At 53.1% G+C, this 22,041-nt stretch overlaps 1 protein-coding gene across 4 annotated transcripts in view; it reads right to left on the bottom strand.

Moving 5' to 3' along the window:
- Nucleotides 1-2,438: 2,438 nt before the first annotated feature.
- Nucleotides 2,439-22,041, bottom strand: part of OSBP2 (oxysterol binding protein 2) — a 164,452-nt gene continuing 144,849 nt past the window's right edge. For all 4 annotated transcript variants that reach the window (XM_067307370.1, XM_067307371.1, XM_067307374.1 and 1 more), the window contains 7 exons: nucleotides 17,066-17,311; nucleotides 10,421-10,541; nucleotides 9,552-9,655; nucleotides 8,940-9,035; nucleotides 8,218-8,402; nucleotides 6,439-6,659; nucleotides 2,439-6,189 (listed from right to left, as the gene is read on the bottom strand). In XM_067307370.1, coding sequence (XP_067163471.1) covers nucleotides 6,047-6,189; nucleotides 6,439-6,659; nucleotides 8,218-8,402; nucleotides 8,940-9,035; nucleotides 9,552-9,655; nucleotides 10,421-10,541; nucleotides 17,066-17,311 — 1,116 coding nt within the window. In that variant the 3' untranslated portion in view covers nucleotides 2,439-6,046. The remainder of the gene's footprint in view (nucleotides 6,190-6,438; nucleotides 6,660-8,217; nucleotides 8,403-8,939; nucleotides 9,036-9,551; nucleotides 9,656-10,420; nucleotides 10,542-17,065; nucleotides 17,312-22,041) is intronic.

Genomic DNA, 22,041 nt, shown 5'->3' with positions numbered 1-22,041 from the left:
CTGTGCAGGGAGGTCAGTCCAAAGCATTTAGTAGGAAGCCGCAGGGTGTCTCTGGTTGTTTCTTCCTTCTCAGACAGTATTGCATCTCCCGGCCCCAGCATCCCCATGAGTCCAGGATCAGAGCTGACCACAGTCCCTCTTGTCCTTCCCTCGCCCCGCAGACATGAGCTACCTCTCCAGGTCTTTCCTTGCCTTTAGACCTGCCCAGCTCAATCACTGCAGTGCAGTCAGACCCAGATGGGACAAGGAAGGGCTGCAAAATTAATAGCTGGCTGAGGGGCCTGGGAGGCTGAACCTTCCAGTGGGGACAGGACAGAGAAGGCAGCAGGCAGCAGGCAGCAGGCAGCAGGCAGGAGCTCTGACTTCTTGCACTCTGGGCCTGCAAACTGCTCAGCTACTGAGTGGCTGGGACAACCCCATTCCCAATAGCACAGGAGCAAAGGCTGGTTGGTTAAAAGCCTATGGAACAGCCAGGCACACCCATGCCATGGGTTTCCACAGGCTGAGCATCACCTGGCACGGCTGAGCTCCAGACCAGCACGACACTTACTGCATTTCATGAGTCGCTCGCTCTGGCCATCGCAGACAGCCTCTTCCAGCTCCCCGTCTGCCATGCTGCCTAGCCTGCAACAGAAAGTGCGGCAGCAAGGCTCGCACCCGCTCCGCAGCTCCGGGGGCATCAGCTCCTCCCTGGGGCCATTATGGCCAAGAGGAGCAGGATGCCCCAAACACAGAGCTGCCGCACAGGCTCGTGCACGTCACCACCAGCAAGCAGTGAATGGTGGCGTGCAGCGTGCACAGGGCTGTGGAAACCCAGGGCGCAGCAGTGCAGACAGCTGGGCAGCTCAGCCCAGTACCCCCAGCTGAGTTCAGAACTCGCCATCACCCCTGCACTAGCGGCTGGAAAACAGTCCCTCAGCCATCCAGACCCGGCCTGCCTGGCAGGGCAGGGGAGCTGTGCAGTCTGCTTTTCACAGCAAAGCAGTCTGTAATGCAGCTTGCAGGTCTCCACTCCCTGGGGCCCCCAGCGCAGACACAGCGCCCAGCCGTGCAGGCTGTTAACATGACCAGGTCCTGCTCTTCTCAGTGACCATACCGTGTTCTAAAAGGCTCAGGGAACTCATTAGGCTTCAGAGTTAACACATCAAGAACAACACGGCCAGGTTCACTCACCTCCCAGAGCCACTGGCCCAGGCTGCAGGGCTGCGCCTCGGTGTGTGGGGGCCCCACGCGCATTTGTGGCACCATAGGGGGCAGCACTTTTCCTGCCCTTTAAAAGCTGAGACACTGGTGTCCTTGCTGCATAGGGCACCTGGCGCTGCCTAGCCTGCAGCCCCGCCGCCCCCCGCAAGCCGTGGCCCGGGGCGGCCCAGGGGCACCTGCCCACCACTGCCCCGGCCCCCAGACCTCAGACCCTGGCCCGGCCCGTGCTCACCTGCGCCCCACGGCCAGCCCGGACAGGCCCCACACGCTGCCCGCGTCCGTCACCAGGCAACGCCGCTGCCAACCCCGCTGAGGGGCCCCGGCATGCCCCAGCCTGCCCAGCCCCTGCCGTCCCCGCCGCCTCCACCAGCCTCCCCTGCACAGCCACCTCCCCCTGGCACCCTCCCCTGGGCCACCACCTCCCGGTCCCCTCCATGATCCTCCTCACCCGGGACACCTTCCCAGGCCACCCCCCGACCCAGGCAACCTCTCCTGTCCTCCTCCCTGGGCCTCCTCCTGCGGGTTACCTCCCCTGGGCAACCTCCTCCCCAAGCCACCTCCCCTGGACAACCTCCTCCCCAAGCCACCTTCCCCAGGCAAATCATCCACAAGCAGCCTCATACCCTGGGCCATCTTTTCACCCGGAAAACCTCTTTCCCTGGATAACATCCCCTGGGCCATCTCTTTGTCTGGGCCATCTCCTCCCATCCCTGCTCCTCCTCTAGGCCACCTCCCCTGGTCCATCTCCTCCCCTGTGCAAACTCCCCTGACCCTCCTTCTCCCTTAGGCCACCTCCCCTGGACCTCCTCTTCCTCTGGGCCTCCTCCCCTGGGCCATCTCCCTGGGCCCACCTTACCCAGGCCACCTCTGCTTCCCTTGGGCCAAGGGGGCGGACACAGAGCACTCTTCAGACCCCGGGGGAGAGGGAAGAGAAACCCACTCACACCGCCAACGCTTCCAAAGCCAGCACAGGGGAATGCCGCACCGAGCCCGGCTTCACTCCCCAGGCACTCAGCGCTCAGTCACAACGGCTGCGCTTGGCCACCCTGTGCAGCCTGCACTCGTCACCCAGGCGGGTGGCCACCTCCTCTTCCCACTCCCGTCCCCGAGGACCTCACCCCCACCTGCCATGCACCCGGGCTCTGCGCATGCCGGGAACTTGCCCAGCTCTGGATTCATCCTGGGACCCCCCAGCTGCAGCTCTGTGGAGCAAGTGATAACATTGGCACTGTACATTTCAAAACTCCCGAATCCAAGTTTTATTACTGTGTCGGAGAAGAGGGATCACTCACAATATATTGTTCAAAAGAAATACATTCAACAGCATTTACAGTAGAATGACATTAAAATCCTCTGGAGGGAAAATAGAAAGACTAGGAGATGGTGCTCAGATTAAGTGTTGTCACTAGATGACCTCTGGAGGATACAAGTTTTTTAAAAATTAATCTAAAAAATGTGGGATTTCTTTTTTGGGGGTGTTCCTAGCACTCCCCTGGGCTCTGCTAAGCTGTGCAGTGCCTGTGACGGCGACTTCTAGACGGATGCATTTACTGGAGGTAAATCAGAAAGGACTTCTCAGTGTCTCAGAGTCCAGCAGGGCTAGGCACTGAGGTGCCAACACTTAATGAGCAACATTTCACTCTACACTTTCCTTAACTGCAAGAACACATGTATCCTGTTTAAGGGACAGCCAGTGCAGGAATTTCCCACCTTTCCAAGCTCTTGGATAATGCTTGTGTTGACAAAATAAACAAGGAAAATAAGGCATTTTGAAAAGCTAGATTCCTAGTCCATTTTATAAAACTGAATCAGGCCTGGCGTGGAGGAGAACCCCATGTGTGACTTTTCTTGTCATTATAAACCAAACTAGGAGAGTAGCATAAAGGAAGGTTTAGTGCAGAGCATCTGCCATTGTCCCAGTTACGTGAATGGATGTCTCCAAAGGAGAAGATCTAAATGCCTGGTGATGGGACATGCCACAGCTCTCTCAGCCGGCTGTATCCAATCAGATGAATGCCATTAATGCAGCAATCTGGAAAATTTAAGAGTTTCACTGGCTTTACTGAGCCATAGGCAAACCATCGGAAGGGGAGCCCTGGAAACGGTGACTGCCAGGCCCGGCTGCTTGTAATACCCAGCTTAGCATTTCAGAGACCCAGCTTTGAGGGTCAAACTCCTAAATCTGGGGCATACTGAGAGCTGTCCTTCAAACCCCAAATGCACTGTTTCTAAACGGGAATGATCTTTCTCATGAGAACACCTTTTGAATATGACCACATCTGGCTTTGAAGCAAAATGTTACTTCTCTACTTAAGCGATTACTCAATCACCATTACCCCTACATCCCTACCTCCGGGACGAGTCTAAGGAAATATATCGTACTCATACTACAAAAACTCAGACAGTTGCTTCTGTCTTCATTATTTTTCATCTATTATGTACCATATAAATTTAAGCAAAATAATTTTTTATATATTTATATATTTATATAAATTAGAAGCAAATAAATAAGATTAAAGGGTACATTGAAATCAGTGGGTGTTGCCACTCCAATAGCCACTCACTACTGTTACATCATACAAGGTCTATATATACTGTACACATAGGTATGCTGTAAATAACAGGTATGGAGGTGCTGTAAGAGAAGGTGACCAGAAGGAGACTGATGGTTTAGGAACCTGATTGCATAAGTGTCCCATGTGTAGCCTGGGTTTTCCAGTTACCATTGCCTCTAAGTTCATTATTGCTAATTATCTTCCAATGTGGATGTGACAGTCCAGCTTCAAGTGGCCTCTGACCCACGGGAGGGGACAGTCAGTATGATATGATGTAGACCCAGAGAAGACATCAAAAATGAAATCCAGTGAGGCAAACACAAGTGTCCAGGTCTCCTTGATTCTCTCTGACCCAGCAGGACTCGCTGGGCCTGTTATCTTCTGGGTCCTGCCACCCCCCTCCCTCCATTTCTGCATTCAGGGACCAGCTATACTTGCATGAATGCCCTGTGTCCAAGCATCACTCACTTCTGGTCCTCACCGATCACTTGCAGGGCTTGTTCAGCTCTTCCTGGGGCATCCAGTGCCACGGTGAGGTGACAGCACACACGAGGGGTGAATGGCAGATGTGGGGCTCCCTTGTCCATGTTCTCAAGCTGCTGCCAAGCAGCACTCATGGGAAGGCAAGGACAGAGGCAGGAGAGGGGCTCCTAGACAGTCTGTGGTTCTTCCAGATGGATACAGAGCTGAGTTCAGCCTGGTATTTCCTCGAGACTGCCCCAGAGCTCCAAGGTGTTAAGAAGATTCCCCATGAAAATGGGAACAGCAGAGGCACAGGCTTTGCTGTGGGGATCTCCCATTGCTCCAGGGAGGAAGCAAAGCCTCTGCCTACTGCATTCAGGGGCTTCAGTATGAGAGGGATATTTTATTTATGAGCTGAAACTCCTCCTGGGAGAGATCTTACACCAGGAAAGAGAAGTAACTCACCCGGAGGAGGCCCAGAGCCTGGCTCTCCTGGCACCAGGAACTGGCCCTCAGCCCTGCAGCCTGTGACCTGGCACATTTGGGGACTGTCTTACTTACTGGAGAAGACACTGGGATGTGAGTACAGATCCAGGAAAAAGGCTTCATGCCACAGAGCCACCAGCACCTGCACCTGCTAGCAGGGAGGCTGCCCCTTCCCACAGGCTGGTCCCCCCTACACCGGCTCTGCAGGAGACCTCTCCATCCAAGCAAGCGGCGCCATGCCACCTTCTCCCTGCTCCTCTTGCCTCTCCCTCGGGCTTTCCCTCCTGCCTGGGGTCAGGCATAGCTCAACAGGGAAACTGTCTGGAAAGCCCCTGCACAAAGTTTCAGACTCCTGGGACCACTGTGTCCCGCCACTGAGATATGGAGGGGAGAGAGCTGATATGCTGCCTCCAGTATCATGGAGCATATGCTGGTCTACAAACTGCTCTTCACTCTGTGCTCAAACACCTCCTCTGATCCCACCAACATAAGCTCGGTATCTCCCAGGTAGACAGCCCACTTCCCTGACCTCAGCAAGAAGCTGTTTCCCCTTAGGATGCAGCTGCAGGAAAAACAAACCAAACATAACCCCAATCAACCTCACAAAGTATCATGTTAAAGACAGCCCCAAACCTTGACTAAACACTGCAGACTGACGGGAAACTGCTCAATGTGCTGCTTTAAAAAAAAAGAAAGAAAAAAAAAAGTCACCAGCTGAAATGTCCTGATTGGTATTGCTGGGATCACAGGGCACTGCGGGAGCCACCAAGAGAATCCAGGATCAAGCGCCTCAGCCACAGTCCCTGGAGGCAGTTTTCTGAGCAGGGCTCAGAGAGTTGCTTGTGTCTTTAAAGGAACCTGAACCAGGAGCAGATTTGTTTAAAAAAAAAATTCCATAAAGTCCACACACAAACGGGGAAAAAAAAATGTCAAAGGAAGAGTTCACACAAATGTATGGCATCCCCACAATGCGAGCATCTTTGGAAGTCGACGTCTCAACCAATAAAGCTGAGGCGCTGAAAGATAGAGGCAGCAACTCCTGATAGCAATAAATACGTCAGGCTAAAAATTAACCAGATTCAATGTGTCTTCATTCCTAATTAGTAGCTGAAAAAGCCACCATAAAAAAAAAAAAGAATGCTATTTATTAGTGCGTAAAAAAATAGGTTTGGAATCCCTGTTTAGATTTTCTCTTTAAATTTCTGCATGTATTGAGTCTGTGTATGTGTTTCTTTGCACTGTTACCTGACAGCAGGATGCTGCCAGCGTGTCCTCACTGTCCCTCTGTCTATCCTGGTGAAGAGGCCTGGGGCCGGCCACCCCAGAGTGAGCAGAGCAGCTCAGAAGATGTCAGGGCAAATACTCCAGTCCTGCTTGTCCTTGGCCTCCCAATATCCACCTTTATAAACACAGATCAGCTCCCCTGTCATGGGATCCACCTTCCGTTCAAACCACAGTGGGATGTAGCCTTCATAGTCCTTGCCTGTAAAAGAAGAAAACTCAGGGTAAGGGGTGGTTTTACGTCTGCCACAAAGTTCTGCATAACTTCACCAGGGGCCCAGAGTAATGCCATGCCCAGGGCCTGGATCAGTGAAGGGTCTCTCCTTCATCCCAACACCAGAGCCCTTTCAGGGCTGCCTAACTTGGTTGCTTTACCCCCAATTTGGCAGCGAAGGGCACTGGGCCCTTGACCCAGCTCTGGTCATGCCTCCGACAGCCCAGAGCATCTCACCTTCCTCCAGGGCTTCCACGGCCTCAGCCTCCCGCCTCCGGCGCACGGCTCTCTGCTTCTCTTCGAGCCGCTGTTTCTCCACGTTGGCCTCATCCCACCGGCCGCTCTCCATGAGTCGCTGGTCAGGTCTCAGCCGGCTGTCTGTGGGGGCCACTCTCTCCTCGGGCTCATTCAGGGTGAGGGCCAGGTCAGAGAAGAAATACATGTTCTCGGCATTCTCCCTGGAGCCAGAGAGCCCAGATCAGGACATCAGAATGCTTACCTGAGCTAGAGCTCCCCACTCATTCATGTGCTTGTGTCTCATCCTCAGCCTGTCAAAGCTGCTCCTGCTATTATTTTGATCCCTCAAAACATATGTAGAAGGCCCTTTGGGGAGCCCTGCCTCCCATCACCTTAGTGGGGATGCCAACGTTGCCTCTCCTGGACTAATCTTGCCACATGGCCTCCTCAGGGAGCACAGACACCTCCTCCGTTGGCTAGCTCAGTGTAAGGAAGCTAAACACCTACAAGCTGACTGCAGTGCCGCATGGCAAAATAGCTTAACCCAAAAGATCCGAGACTGAAGAACAGGGTGGATTAGTCCTGGGGGCCACACACAACACTGGTGGCACTGCGTGGAGATGCTTTCCACTGGGAACCATTCCAACAGAGCACCTTCAGATCCAAAGCAGGGATCAGCTGTCAGTGCTACCAAAGGTTGAAGGTTGGTTTGGTGTTTGGTTTTTGGATGAAGCATCCAGGCAACGGCAACTGGACAGGGTGCTGGACAGGAGCAGAGAACCACCAGAACCCCTAATACAACACAAAAAGGACTGATTCAATGCAATGGGGAGCTGTCGTGATGTTTCTCTGGATCAGAGCTCTTGGAGAGCTGTCTGCTCACATACACAGTTGCTCTCATGCTCTGCCGCACTACTCCGAATGAAAAAAACATGCCAAACCCAGCACCAAGCTGGGCTGGGTGGGAACAAGGCTGGATGAGGAGGGATGAGAGCAATCTGCTGTGGCCAGGAATGTCAAGAGAGGGTTGGTCCCCAGAGGGCTCAAGCAACCAGTGTAAAAGGATGGCCAGCAACTAGCCAGTGAGGCAAAGCAGCCAATGCATCTCCATCCTATAGCAGGGTCAACAGTCAGGAGAACCAAAAATCAAACATACACAGTGTCTCTGGTTGCCCAAGAGCAAAGCCAGCTGCAAAAGTCCCCCAAAGTCAAGGAGGACAATAAAGAGTCACAGCACGTCCCGTTGCATTTGCATGGCTCGGCTGTGGGCACATACTTCGACAACGGCTTCACACAACGAGCTGGTTACACCACTGCCAGCTCACAGCCAAACACCAAAAGAGCCAGGGCAAATCCAAAGTGCAGGGCCAAGCCCTGTCCATAATGCGAATGCTTCCCTGCTCTGCAAAGCAGCACACTGATCCAGGATAACTTGGTGAAGCTGTTTTCCAGCCACGCTGGTATTCACCTTCCCTTGCAGAGACTGCACAACCTGCTCTGCCATCCTGGCACACACTTGTAACCCAGAAAAAGCCACACAGTCACCTAAGTCCTGGTCCCTTTCCACTGTCCTCAGCCCTGTGCACACAACAGAGCTGCCTTCATAGCAATCCCTTCCAGAGCCCTTCCCTGCCTCGGGGTTGTCTGCACGTTACAGAATTACACCTTTATCCTCAGTTCATTTTGCCCATCACTGCAACGCAAGGAAACTGCAGCTGTTTAACAAGAGGAGCTCTGCAGCCCAGGCCCCAGCACCCCACGCCTGAGGACGTCACTCACGGAAGGGGGTATTTCTTCCACAGGACCTTTGGAGACAGGGTCTGGTAGACAGTCTTCTGTTTGCCCTCTGAGCTGGTGCTGCCGTGGCTGCTCTGCACTATCTTGGAGCACTCCATCTTCTCATCCCATGTGCCAGACATGACATAGTGGGCCTTACCATCAGCATCAGTCACCACCCCTGTCACCTGGCAGAAGGACAGATGAAGTTGCAGAGATGGCTCTGGTGGCATTTGAAAGCACCCAGAGGGCAAGGAGACGGGCAGCATGCCAGAACACCCTCTGGGCAGCCCAATCAAAGTAGCTGGACCTGGTGATTCAACTGCGGCTGTAGCATCCTTGTACATTAGGACAGAGCCTAGCTGCTCCCAACACAAGGAGAGCATGGCTCACCCTGACCCAGCCCCCGCAGTTGGGTCTCCAGCCCACCCAGTCCTTTCCAGGTCTCAAACACAGTCACTTGGCTAGTGCTGCAGCTTTAACACAAAGCCAAGCAGAGCCCAAACACAGGCTCTGGTTGACATGGCTAGTTCCCTCCCAGGCCTTGCTGGTGACCTACATCAGAGGTGCCAGCCCAGCTCCCACAGACACTCCTTGCCCTGTGCTGGGTTCATCCTGTCTGCAGCGCTGAGACCCCATGAGCTCTGGCCTGGCTCAGAGAGAAGAGCCAGGCCTCGCCACATGCAAGGCTGCTAGAATGAGCAGGGATATTTTTGGACACGTACCTTTCGGGGGACATCTCTGGAGAAGTAGCTGTAGGGGGTAAATTTCAGCTGGCATTTATCTTTTGACTTATGGTTAACAATCTCTATTTCACCAGACTAGATAAAAGACACAGAATCACAGGAAGTGAGAAACGTTGCAAGGAGACAAATCAGGCATTAGTTGTAGTCTGTGCAGATACAAATGAACATCAGCTGCAGCATTATTTCTGTTCCCGACTCCAGAGGTTGGAGCAGTGCCATTGCAGACAGCGCTGCTGAGGGAGAGGGGACGCTGGCAGCCCCAGCCAGCCCCATGGCTCACCAACAGCAGCCTGCTCTGTTTGGCAGGAGCAAAACCTGTCATGTACCAGATCTGGCCATGTGTGGCCAGTTACACCACCCTGCTCCATGTAGCTGCTGGCTTCGGAAAGAGCCATTAGGAGCTCTGAACGACATTCCCCCCACCCCTGTCATGGAAATGTATCTTCCTATCGTGGCAGGAATATTGTTTGGAAGTCAAGCAGGACTGGCATATACTGCAGGAAGGAAATGTCCTTCTAGTCCCTCTGCCCTTGTCCTGGAGCCAGGTAAGGCCCAGACAGGGACTCTCCTCTCGTACCAGCAGCCACTGACCTGGTCAATCCAGAGCTTGCCCACGATGATGTTGTGAACAGTGGAGGTGACCTTCCTCCAGACGTAGTGATTCCCGCTGGAGTGGAACTCGAGGTGGATGGCGCCTGTGGAGAGAGGAGAGTGCAGGGCTCAGCGTGGGAGGCAGGAGGGGCGGCGCAGCTAAGGGCGGCTCTCATGCATCCCCAGAGCACAGTGACACCCCAGCACCATGCCCCTCCTCGGAGCCAACCTGGGCCCTCTACCTGCATCCCCACTCCCCAGCCCCAAACCTCCTCTCAGCAGCTGAGAAACAGAAGGAGGTTTCATGCCTTTAGGGTCTGTCTTTACTCAACTTTGCAAAACACGGACTTTGAGCCTGAGTGCACAGCGTTCCCTGCCGGCAGCGCCAGCATTACACCTGCATCCTTCCCTCCCCTTGCTGCATGCTGCATGTTTTACTGCTCTAGTGAAGCTGCAATATCTGCAAAGTCCTGTGCCCTCCTCCCTCCCCACAAAAGCTCTAATTTTAAAAGCAGGTCAGAAATGTGCTGCCTGGTCGACTGCTCAGTGTCATGAGACAAGTCAGGCACCCTCAGTGTCTGCATAGCTCTGGGATGGGCAGGACTGTCTGTGACCAGGAGCATGAAGATCTGTGCTCCTGCTTGCTTGGGATGAAAATCATCCTTTCTGGTTTGAGGCTGTACCTGCTTCTAGTTACCCGGGTCTCCCCCAGTAATTAAGGCAGAGAGACTGAGACACTCTAGACATCCCACCCAAGGTCTCAGCTGCATGTGCGCCCATGGGATCAGCACGTGGGTGTAACCTGTTGGGTACTGTACAAGCAGTGCCAGCCAAGGCAAGCCCTGATCCTCTCGACACAAGTCACCTACCCAGTGGCATGATAGAGAGGTATTTGCCCCTGAATTTGCTGGCGATCGTGATTTCTTGCCACAACGTCCAGCCTCGCTTGGAATACACATGATGAGCAGCTGCTGGGGGATGATGGCTCACCTGGGAGAGAGAAGAAAAAGCCTGTTAGGTCACACCAACCCATATCAGAGAGCAAGAGGCAGGAGCAGAGGGCTCCCCCAGGGCTTTTGGAGTATGCAGCCGTGAGGGCATGAGCCCAAGGAGAGGCTACAGTTATAGGCCAGCTTTGGCCTGAGGATGCCATGCTTTCTGACCTCCCAAAGAAGACTACCTTAATTCATAAGGAAACACCATGCCAAGCTCCCAGCCATGGCTGGGCGTCTCCAAGGCCAATGCAGGCACTGGTGTTACCCTGGGACACAGATCACCTTCTCCATCAGAGTGAATTCCCACAAGGTAGCCTGGCAGCACGTGCAGGTGCAGAGAATTATTGTCAGGATTTTCTAAGGCTCATTAGCAGAGCATCAGCTGTAAAAAGCTCAAATTCAGCAGCTTTTTATCAGTGTGAGACAGTGCTAGACCATGACCCCTGGAACAAGGCCCCACTTTCCAAGGATCTTGGTTAAGAAACAGGGATGTGCTGAAACCCAACCCAGATCCCCAGCAATCCCAGTGTAACAGCATCTCTCCTGCCCACAGCAGCTCCCATTGATTCTGCCTGGAAAAATCCTGGGGGGCACAGCTCCTCACGTCACCTGAAAAACACTGACCTGCCCAACCAAGACTTTGGCCTTGCCCCTACTGGCAAACCAGGCTGCAGCCAAGGCAGGGGAAGTAGATACAACTCTGCAGCACAACCTTCCTGAAGGCTCTGGGGACACTGCTCAAGTAGTGATTCTGTGATGACTTGTAAAAGGACAGTGCTCATATTCCCCTGCCCGGGGACAGTCACATCATGGGAAGAGCACAAAGCTGCCCCACAAACGCTGCACGAGCTGGGACTAGGACATCACAGCCCAGCTCCAAGGAGCTCAAGAAGGCAAGAGGGACTGTGGGCAGCTTACTCTGCAGCAGGGGTGCACTGGCAAAAAGACCTGGTGGAGGAAGGAAGCTCCTGGTGATGCTTGTAATGCCTCTATTTCTGCAGTGCAGGTGATTGAGAAACTGCCAGAGAGCTAAGACCACAGAGGGACCCTTGATCTGCTGGTGGAAACAAAGGTCTCCGTCTGCATGAGAAAACCCGAGCGAGTGGATGGGGGTGAGCTGCTGAACTGCCGTTGTCCTCAGCAGAGACCCCTGGGGAAGGGAGCAGCCCAGGCCGCTGGGCTCCCTTTGCCTTTCCCTCAAGCAAAGCCCTCACGCAGTCGATTTGTGGCTATCCAGCAAAACACACACCTTCGTTCACCAGGAACACCTCCAGACCCAACAGCTGTGGCACTGTGTTAAGTGATGTTGCATCGATGTAATTACAGCCTAAGTGCCTTAAGCAACTGGATTGCAAACGTGAGCAGAACAAAAATCTCTCCATTAAATCCCACTGTAACCAGCGGGAGAAAATCCTATTTGGTTAACTGGATTTCATTCACAAGATTATCAATACTTTGCTCAGCATGTCTGAGGGCTGAGCAGCAAACAGACACTCCAAGGAAAATTAAGAGCACTAGAAACAATGTCCATCTGGCTACACGGCCCCAGACCCTGGAGCAAGATGCAGCGCAGCCCGTACTGAGCATGGAGTCAGGCCAAGACTGCCCATAGTAAGAGGTACTGCCAATCCTGTGCAGGTGCAAACCTATGCTATCTCTGAATTTGCCCTTTGAGATGTGTTCAGAAGGGGGATTTAGGGACTCAGCTCATGGATCAAAGGCTCCTGAGTGCTGCAACAGAGCAGTTTTGCTCCAGGTTATGGCAAACCTCAGTTTACGATGAATCTCTTCTAAATGTTCGTGGGAAAGAAACAGGATGGAGGGGAAGGTTAAGAGCTCAAATGGTGGCTATACGCAAGCCTACACATGGTGAGCACCCAAAATCCACCCTGTCCCAAGGCAGCTGGAGTGGGCACACCAGAGGGGACTGAATTTTCCATTTTAATGTGTGCTTTGCACCAGGAGCAACTCCACTCCTGCAGAGGTGAGGCTGATCTGCACAGAGAGCCAGGGCTCAGACTGCCCTAGCCCACGGACCAGAGCTGGGTAGGAAAAGGACATCTTGAAACCACGCACTCCTGCCCTGGGGTCTGCCAGTGACAACGGCAGCCCTGGGGAGCATCTGACACCGAGATGTGTGTGGTGCTAGTGAGGGAAGAACAAAAACAGCCAGGCAGGAGGGCATGACATGAGGATGACACACAAGATGTGACAGGTAATAGTGTGAGAAGTGACAAAAGTTACAGATAGCACCTGGAGGACTCGTCAGATTTGGTTAAGGAGAAGCAATGTGAGAAACAGCCAGACCTCAGAGATAACTGGAGGAGAGTGTTGGAGACCTCTGGGGAGCAAAGTCTTGCAAGGCCAGCAGTACCTAGATAACCGTATCAGTAATAGCAAGTAAGGCTGAGATTGCCTAGGAAATGGTATCAGAAATACCAAATTTGGGAATGGATGTAGCAAAACCAAGATCAGCAGCAAAAAGTAATTCAGTGTGGGTTGTTTATGTGGGAGGCAACCGGAATGGAGAAAGAGAGTACAAGGATGGTGGAAAGGAGGGCCAAGAAACAGGAAAAGGGCTAGAAAGGTATGCGAACCATGACAGGCAGCCCTGTGCTTGCTCACCACAGCCCAAATGAGGACAATAAACCAAAGCTGTTGTTCTGACCACATCACGCGTGTGAAACCTGCTTCAGCAGCCAGGAGGACTGGGCTGTGGGGTGCTTTCCCTGCCTAACGGATGGATTGAGCATCCAGGCATCACCATGCCAGCACCCGCCCCAGACATTGGCACCTACCCACCACTTCCTAACACTAGGTTGAGCGGGGTCACAGCCCAGGGAGAGGTGGCATTAGGGAGGTATTCAAGAATGTACAGAGACAGAGAGGAAGCCACAGAAAATATGTGAATAAGCTCCTGATTGCTTTGGCTTTTTGTCCCCACAGCCTGGAAAGCACACTCTTCACTAGATTTTGAGTTATTTAGATATCAATCATTCATCTGCACTTTAATGTGACAGCAGAGGACATTCATAGCCGTAGTCCATAACGCTCTGGTCAGCAGTGTCCTGGCTTGCTGCAGTCCCTGGCATGAGCTCTGGTGACTGGGACAGGCCACATGGACATCACTGAGCACTGCAGGAGAGCAAAGCTGGCTGCAAGCAAAGCTGGCCCAATCAGACATGCAGCTTTGGATGGCACAAAGGGACAGCAGAGGCATGAATCCTGGAGAATATCTACTGAAGCCCCTTTACTTTTGCCACTGGCAAGTGGCCACACTTCCAGGAGACCCAACACAGCCTGCTCGCTGCTGGGGCAGGCATGGCCCATGGCTTGCTCCCACTGTCACTGCCCGGAGGAGCACTGCCAGCCACTGCCAGCCACTGTCAAGACAGAGAGGCAGTGAAAAGCTTGAGAGCTCATGGGGGATGATGGAACAGACAGAAATGACACGATGGGAAGTGCCACCCTGCCTTGGGCCACAGCTTTACCAAGCGTGTGCCGGACTTTGGGCATCCATTATCTTTGTTTGCACCTACACGTCCTGCTAGGAGCTGATTGCAGAGTATAAAGCCTGCTACAGCTGCTGCTCCAGACTTGGGTGTGAAGGTCTGTGATTTGGCCAAGGGCTCCTCAGAAATAGCTTGGCCTTGCACGGGAGCTGTGCTGGCAGGCAGGCCAGGCCAGTGCTCTCAGGAGGGTACCAAGCAAAGAGAGTAACGGGAAAGTTTGCAGGGATAGCAGCACTGCTGATTCGTAGCAGTGGGCTGCCTGCGGAGGAGGAGATAGGAGCTTTGCAGAAACACAGGGCGCTCTCTGTGGAGGTTGGGAGGCATGGAGCTGATCACAGCCACCCACAGAAAACACCACACTTTCAAAAATAGCTGAAAGAGAGACAAGCAGAGCTCTCGGGGGAGTGCAGCAGCCTGGGGGAAGACCCAGCATCCTCTCCTTGGAAACCTGTGGGTTTCTGCGATAGGGAGCTGAGCTCCCTGATATCTGTTGACAGATATCTAAATTCACTCAGAGGCATCCTGGTGGCATCTGGATATGCACACGCTGGCAAGGCTCAGTTTAGATCCTGAGCACAAGAGACACAGACCAAACGCCACAGGGGACAACCTGAGAAAAAAACTGCAGGGACCAGACCACGCTCTGTGTCAGAGAGAGACTTACACCCCACACCAGCCTCATCGCTGTCTCGCCAGCCCTGCAACCTCAACTGCAGGTTTCTCACCCTCCATGAGGCTCAACACATTTATCCAGCTGCTTAATGACACTACCATGATGTGGGACTTTAGTGAGTACAAACTCAGTCTAGCACAATTGCATTGGCAGGGCAGGACAGCCCAAAAATCCTTTCAAGCAGAAAGCAGAGACAAACAAAGCAACGTCAGGGGAGCAGGGACATGCCTGGACTTCCTCACTGAGTAGTCCCGCCTTGCCTGTCTGCATGTCTGACCACATCGTCAGCTGTGAGCATCATGTAGCCCAGCATAGCACATCCAGATTAGCAGCAAAACCCTTTTCCCTCTAAGGAGCTCTGTCTCTGTGCTGCTCTGCCAGGGCGCATCTGCTCTTTCCCACCAGAAAGAGCTCTCTGGCACTTTGAGCCAACTCACCATCGGGGATTCCCATGCCAGGGTAGCGTGACAACCGGCACTCACCTCCCCACATCCTTGGTGGATCACACACGCACCCGGACACATCATCTCTCCTTGCTAGAGACTCTCTACACAAAGCTATTTTATGCTGCTTCTATAGGGAGCGCTCTGCAGCAGGGGAGACCAGTATGAGCAAAGTGCACCATCTCCAAAGCCCAAGGAGACTCAGAAGAGGGAGGACCCTGGGCACCAGGTGCCTGGAAGACGTAGCTTGCGAGCACTGTCCCTAGCTCTGCAAAAGTCAGCTCAACAGAAACATGGCTTGTTCCCAACAGAGCCATGCTTGGGGCGCAGCTGGGGAGACCCTGGCATGGCCAGAGGCACCCAACTCCAATCGGAAGGGTGCCTCTGCCCTGCGGGCAGCAGGAGCGGGCTACGCAGACTGCTGGCCCCAGCTCCCAAGCACAGTTCAGGTTGCGGGCAGGAAACACCTGAGCTCGGAGCACAGAGGTGGTTCTTCACACGAGAGCTCTGCTCCAGCACTGGATGAGGAAAACTAGCTCGAGACACACAAGGCACTGGGGCAGAACCACTCGCTTTTCCCCTCTCCTAGTCCCTGCTGCTCTCGCCTCAAAGACAGGATCCTCCAGCTACTCCAGCCTCTTCAGCAGTCCTGAGCTATTTCCCAACGCTCAGCCAGCACTGTTCTCCATCTGCCTGCAGACGCCTCTCTTCTATTTTGGGCTCATCTGGGAGATCGGCATGGGTACCAGACTGCGCTGCAACAGAGCACACCTTTGCCATGCAGCTCTAGCCTGTGGCCCAGTGCTCCCCATCCTGCTTTGGGAAGGCATTTCTCACATATTTTGACAGTAAAGAATACCACTTTAAATCACAAAGGAAACAACCAATGCAGAAGGGGGAAATAAGCTGGGTGTCAGAGCACTACAGCAGCTGCCAGGGCTGATTCCCATGCTGTGAATCAATGAACTACAGCCCCGACCCACAAATCTCGCCTCATCGGTCTCAGTGGGTACTGTCTGCCTCTGCAGGTCTTGGACCTACACTGGCCTTTGCAGAGAGATAGAAATTTGTGATTTTGATTGAAGTTTCTGAACTTGGAAAGCTGTGATCACTGCTCTGCTCTGCTCTGGGGATCCCAGCCACCAGACAGCACGGAGACCACCTGGAGAACACAGACCCCCCCCCGCCAATGTTGTGTCCCACTTGTCACATCCAGCAAAAGGTTATAAATGGCCCAGGAAGGCAGGATTGACCAGCCAACTGTGCTAAATGTTAACTTGTCAAGAATCAATTTTTTTCACAGGTCTCAACTCATTAAGCGCCCCAGGTTTTTAATTAAGACCTGCTGTTTGACTGATGTGTGTCAGATGCACTCTGTGGTTAGAGCACGAGGATGCCAGAGATTCTCAGGTTGTCCTCAAGCTCTGAAACCAAAAACTTTTCAAGCCAACAAGAAAGAAGTAAGACCCCAAGACTTGCTGCAGCCTGAAGAGACACCAGGAGCAGGGAGGAACTGTGCCACCGCTTGCTGCTACAAGGGAGCTCGAGTGAGGAGAGTTTCTCCTTTTCTGCTCAAGTGTTAAGGTGGTACAGAAACCCCAGCCCCAAGTCAGGCTGCCAAGAGATGTGCCAGCATGAGAGAGGCCCTTCTCCTCCCCTCTGCCCCACGTCTCCTGTTCTGTGACACTGGAGGACATGGCTCAGGTTGTATCCACTGCTCCTTCTGCCAATGCCAACAGCAAACTGCTCGCTGTACTGGCCTCGCTCAGTGCGAGGGGATGCCCGTTCTTCTTCAGGAAAGGGCTGTTTTGGGCAGACACAAAGAGTGGGACAGTGCTCCTGCTGCTGGGCAGACATCGAGATCCACCCCCCTCTGCAGATCACAACTTACCTGCTCACACAGGGACCGAAAGCCAAATTCATCCAGCCGGTCAAGCTCATAGGTTTCCCCCAGCAGCGGGTTGAATGGCTTTGCTGTGCGGTGGACAGTCGTCGAGTAGGAAGACACTGAAAACGCAGCAACGAAGCACATCTGCTCCGTGGAGCTCTCGCACTTGACAGCTTTGTCCAGCAGCTCGTGGTACTCCAGGTCCTCCGTGAGCCGCTGCAGCATGGAGAGCGGCTCGTTGAAGTTTACCTAGCGAGAGGGAGAGGAGCGAGGGTCAGCGCACAGCACGTGGGGCTACGCAGGAGAGACACCAAGCTGGGCACTCACCTGTCTCCCCGGTAGAGTCCCTGCCCCACCAGACCTGTGTGGCCCACACCCTGCCCCGCCAGCATCTCACACCTTCATGCTCCGAGCACCGGGGAACGCTGAGGAGCAGGTGCACTCCAAGTGTCCGGGGTTCAGGGAGGACGGGAGCTTCGCCTAGTGGAAGCAGCAGCTTTTTAATCCTTCCTGCTCTCCTCTCACCCATGCACCAGGCAAGAGCTACAGCAGATCTCCTTTAAAAGCCCACCGTGGGACTGTGCTGCCCCGGGAGAGGCGAAGGGACTTGAGGGCAGCTCACAGATCTGCCAAGACAGTACGTGTTGCCTCTACAGTTTTATCTAAAAAAACATTAACTAAAGATGAGAAACTCATGCTCTGCCAAGCTCCCTGAACCATACCGCGAGGGCCTGAAGGCTTTGAGCTGCGCAGCTGGGATGAGCTGGAAACAGACAGAGCAGGGAGCTGGCGGCCCCGTGAGCTAACCAGATAACATCCCTGCTCACATGTGCGCGCATGCTTTGCTTCAGACCTCCAGGAGGCACCAATGACTCCCAAAGCGAGTCTCAGCAGCAAGTCCAGCTCCCTCCTGCCTGCCGGCAAGCACCCCACAGGCCTCGAGCTAGGGGCGGCGTGGGAGGCAGAGATGCTGCTTGTGGTGCTCCCGTTGCTGCTGGTATGCTCTCCCTCCACTGGGAGCAGCGGTAGCATTTGTCCTTCCGGGGAGCCCTCCCGCCATGACTACTGATGCTGTTAGAAAGCATCTCCTTTCCAGGCAAGCGCAGGGCAAAGCCCTCTGTGCCGCTCCCCAGGGTTCCCTCCATCGCCTCCTGGCAAACAAGCCCTTCCCACACAGTCCTGCACGTCAGCGCGTCAGGAGACCCTTGAAAACCCTGCCCAGAGCCACCGAGACCAGGACCAGCCATCCCTCCTGCACAACGCATCTGCCTGGCTCACAGGTGTGACACCCAGCAAGCCGCAGCACGGTCGAGGAGAGGGAGCAGGGCTGAGCCCCAGGCACGTTCATCTGCCACCAAGGTGCTGCTTGGCCTCAATTTCTGTGATCTTGATCCTTGCCGGCCCCGCGGCAGCAGCCAAAGGAGTGCAGGTGTCTCACCACGGGGTCGCAGCTGGGTAGTGTCAGGTCTAACCTTGTCTGACTGCTAAATGCAAGCTTAGGGAAAATGAGATGTTTTCTGCCACGTGAGCGGAAGGTCTTCTGCCTGGAAACAATCCGAAATGGGCATTTTACGTTCAGTTTGGAATGGCAAAACTATTTTAGAACAAGCAGATGTTTGGAGGATTGGAGAACTGTTTTTCACAGAAGCCAAGCTACACACTGTAGAGTAAGAAAAACAAAACCAGATCATTCTAGCCTAGGATTTAGCCTATAAGTACTAGGGATCTTAAAGCATCCAAGAAAGAAAGAGTTATGTAGAAAGGGTAGCAGTGCATCCACAGCAGAGCAAACCACTAGCAATGTGAGATAAGTCTCAGAAGAAACCCAGGCAAAGCAGCCCATTCAAACAGGAAGCACAAGAACAAAGCCAGCAGCTGTGTCCTCTCCATCAGCGCTGCTCAATGACAAATCAAAGTCTTTCCACAGAGGAATAAAGATTAACCCGCCAAAAATGCAAAATCCCCAAGCTATTTTACTCCATTTCAATGCTGCATATTTGCTCATTCACAACAAAAATTAACAGGTGTGCTAGCAGTTCACACACAGAAATTTTTCTACTCATCACGTCCCTTGGGGAGAGGACGGTGTCTCAAAAATGTCCCTTAAAGGCCAAGAATCAGGTGGAGCACCTGGAAGTAGAAACTCTTGTCGTCTCCCTGTCAGCAATCCCAATCCACGGCATGCAGAAGAGCCTTGCCGATGTTTGTACTATACATAATTAGTCAAGTTTCAAAACAGCCCTTCCCAGGCTGGCTGCTCTGCTTCCTTCTCATCTCTCCTTTGCACCGTTAACTGCAGCATCAGCTTTAAAGACCTTATTAGACAGCTCCATTTCAATTCACAGAGCTGCCAGTTTCTCCTGCGCTCCAAGCAAATGTACCAGGGAGAGAGAATTTAAACAGCCATTCAAAGCGTATTAAAGAGCCCCCTGTCGCCTTTACCACAGGCTTATTGTTCTTGCAGTAAATCTCCAAAATAAATGCCATGCGAGGCTGAGCTAGCAGGGCACAAAGCACCTCTCTGCCCTCCAATTTCAGATGGGAGGAAAAACCCATTCTACACCTGGGGGTTGAGGGCTACCCTTACTTCCCCATAGCAGAGGATATCAAGACAGAGGAGCTAACAGCAAGCAGCTGGTGTTGGGCTAAGCAGTTTTTTTTACAACACACAGCTCTGTTGAACAGTTTAGGAGACAGCAGTGCTGGGAAATGCTGGATCCACTTGCCCCAAGGAGGGATGGAGTAATTACTTCCCCTAAGCTGACATCAGGAGCTGTTGCGGGAGGCAGAACATACTGTCCTCAGGTTTTTATTTTGCTTCAGCAGCTCCTGGAATGATTTGATTGATAAGAAAGGTATGAAATTCCTCTCCCCAGGCACTGCAGCTGCTGTGTTTCTGTGAAGGATACCAAGTCCTGAGCTCATTCCTGTACCCATCAAGCCTTTATCTGATACTGATGTTGATGCAGAAATGCTAACAGACAGCACGGGGCTGAGTATTGCTACAGGACGCAGCACAAGGAAGAGAAAAACTCATATCTCTGACTCAAATGTTGTCAGGCACTGTCCTAAAAAGAGATAAAGTATAACCAATTGAGCAGACAAGCTTCTGTAACACACCCTTTCCTCTTTATCCATTAGAAAAAGGACCCCGACTTCAGCTACATGGTATGGTTCAAACTTTCCGCGCTACTTCCACTCCAGCCAGCACCACAATAACCTAAATTCACTCCCAGCCATTTTACAATTCTCCCAAGTTTGTCGGGACTTTACATTTTGCTGGGAAATGGATAATGTACAGCAGCACCCAGTCCCATCCATGCCGCTAACTGGGCTGGTCAAGACACGCTGGTGAATCAGCAGCTGTTTTGCTCTGAAAGATTCTTTCTGCTGCAGTTTTGGGGGAGATTGGGTGGGCTTTGGCACTGGCAGCACTTCATCTGGGCAGGGACGAGCTAGCACGACCCAGCCCAGTCTGCTAAATCAGTGGTGGGATCCATCTGCCCTCATGTAGGGGACTGGAAATTAAATGGCTCCATCCGAACCCTGTCTGTCGTACACGTGCCATTGCTGGCCAGCCCCTTCCCAGGGAGCGCTGCTTGTTATTTAGTCCATTGACGAGCCGTGTGCCATGGGCACCTGCAGCCTCCCAGCAGGACAGGGAGTTTGTCACCAGGCGCAGGCTCAGCTCATGCCAGGATGCGGGTCTGGAGTTGTTCTAGGTCCTAGCGAAGACTGGGATTTCTCCTCCTCTTTTCTGAACTGAGTGAAAAGGCTCCAAGCTCCATGGGAGTAAATGAGGCACAGCACAGTTTATCTGCGAGAATTAAGTGCACTGCCCACTAATATTCTGCAGCAGCCTTTGTAAGAGGACTTTCTCCAGAGACCCCTGCCAGCAAACCCTCTCTTCTAAATATCTGCAGGAAGCCAGCACCCCAGGGAGTGAACCCAGCAGCATCCGGTGGGGGAAATCTTGACTGTAAATTGTCCCTGTGGTGCCTCCTTCACTTTGCAGGGAAGATAAAGCTACCTTGGGTCGCCAGGTTGAGACCCACACTCCCTCCATGGGCCTCCGGACCATCTGCCCAAGGAGACCACAGTCTCCCTGGGCAATGCAATTGCTTGCAAGATATCTGTGGCCCCCACAAGAAAGTGTCTTGGCTCACACCACTAATTGGGCACTTACTTATCTAGAAAGGTCTCTGCTAGATAGCAAAGCTCTGTGAGAAGGAACCTCAAAACACAGAGCTGCAATACATTTTCCCCCGTGCAGGCAAATGAGAAAGCGTTCATCTTACCGAAGTAAGACACTCCATGACCTGACTGTGCAAATTCAAACCACAGCACAGGGGACTTGAGAAAAGCAGCATTACTGAAAGCTCCAGGATCCAGCCAGCTCCTGCTTTCACCAGGACAGGGATGGGGATCCTGGCTAAGCCAAAGGAGACTGGACCAGACCACAGCACAGTCTTCTCAGGGACACCATCTTCCCACACTCTGTTTAGTGGGGACTCACAGCAGGGAAACTGCGATCTCCAAGAAGATCTCTTGGTTTTAGGCCCTAGGTGCAATGCATGAGTCCACAGGGATTCAAAGTATCCTGATTCTCCCCTTGCCTTTGCACCAGTTTGATCTGCAGAGGACATTTGGGCGATGCCCCTCTCTGCTCCAGCTCGCCTTGGGCACTCAAGGCAGCAGATGCATGTAAGCAAGCTGCCAGGGATGCAGGCACTCTAGGGTTGTCCACATATGGCGCAGGGGCAGGAAAAGGAATCAGTCCGCAAGAACTGCAAGAACTTCAAATGGTTCCCAACCTAACAGCCTTGATGCAAGAGCTGGTTACCACAAAGCAATTAGCAATACAGATTCATGGTGCTGCATTCATCAGTCAGTCCCAGACACCCAGAGCTCAGTCTCTATGGGCTGGAAGTCTGCAGAGGGGAGGGAAGGATGCAATCAGCCTTCCTCATGTCGGGCAG

Source organism: Apteryx mantelli, chromosome 17, assembly GCF_036417845.1.
Source record: "Apteryx mantelli isolate bAptMan1 chromosome 17, bAptMan1.hap1, whole genome shotgun sequence".
Taxonomy (NCBI): Eukaryota; Metazoa; Chordata; class Aves; order Apterygiformes; family Apterygidae; genus Apteryx; species Apteryx mantelli.
Note: the sequence above shows the minus strand (reverse complement) of the source record. Positions and strands in the feature narration are given on the sequence as shown.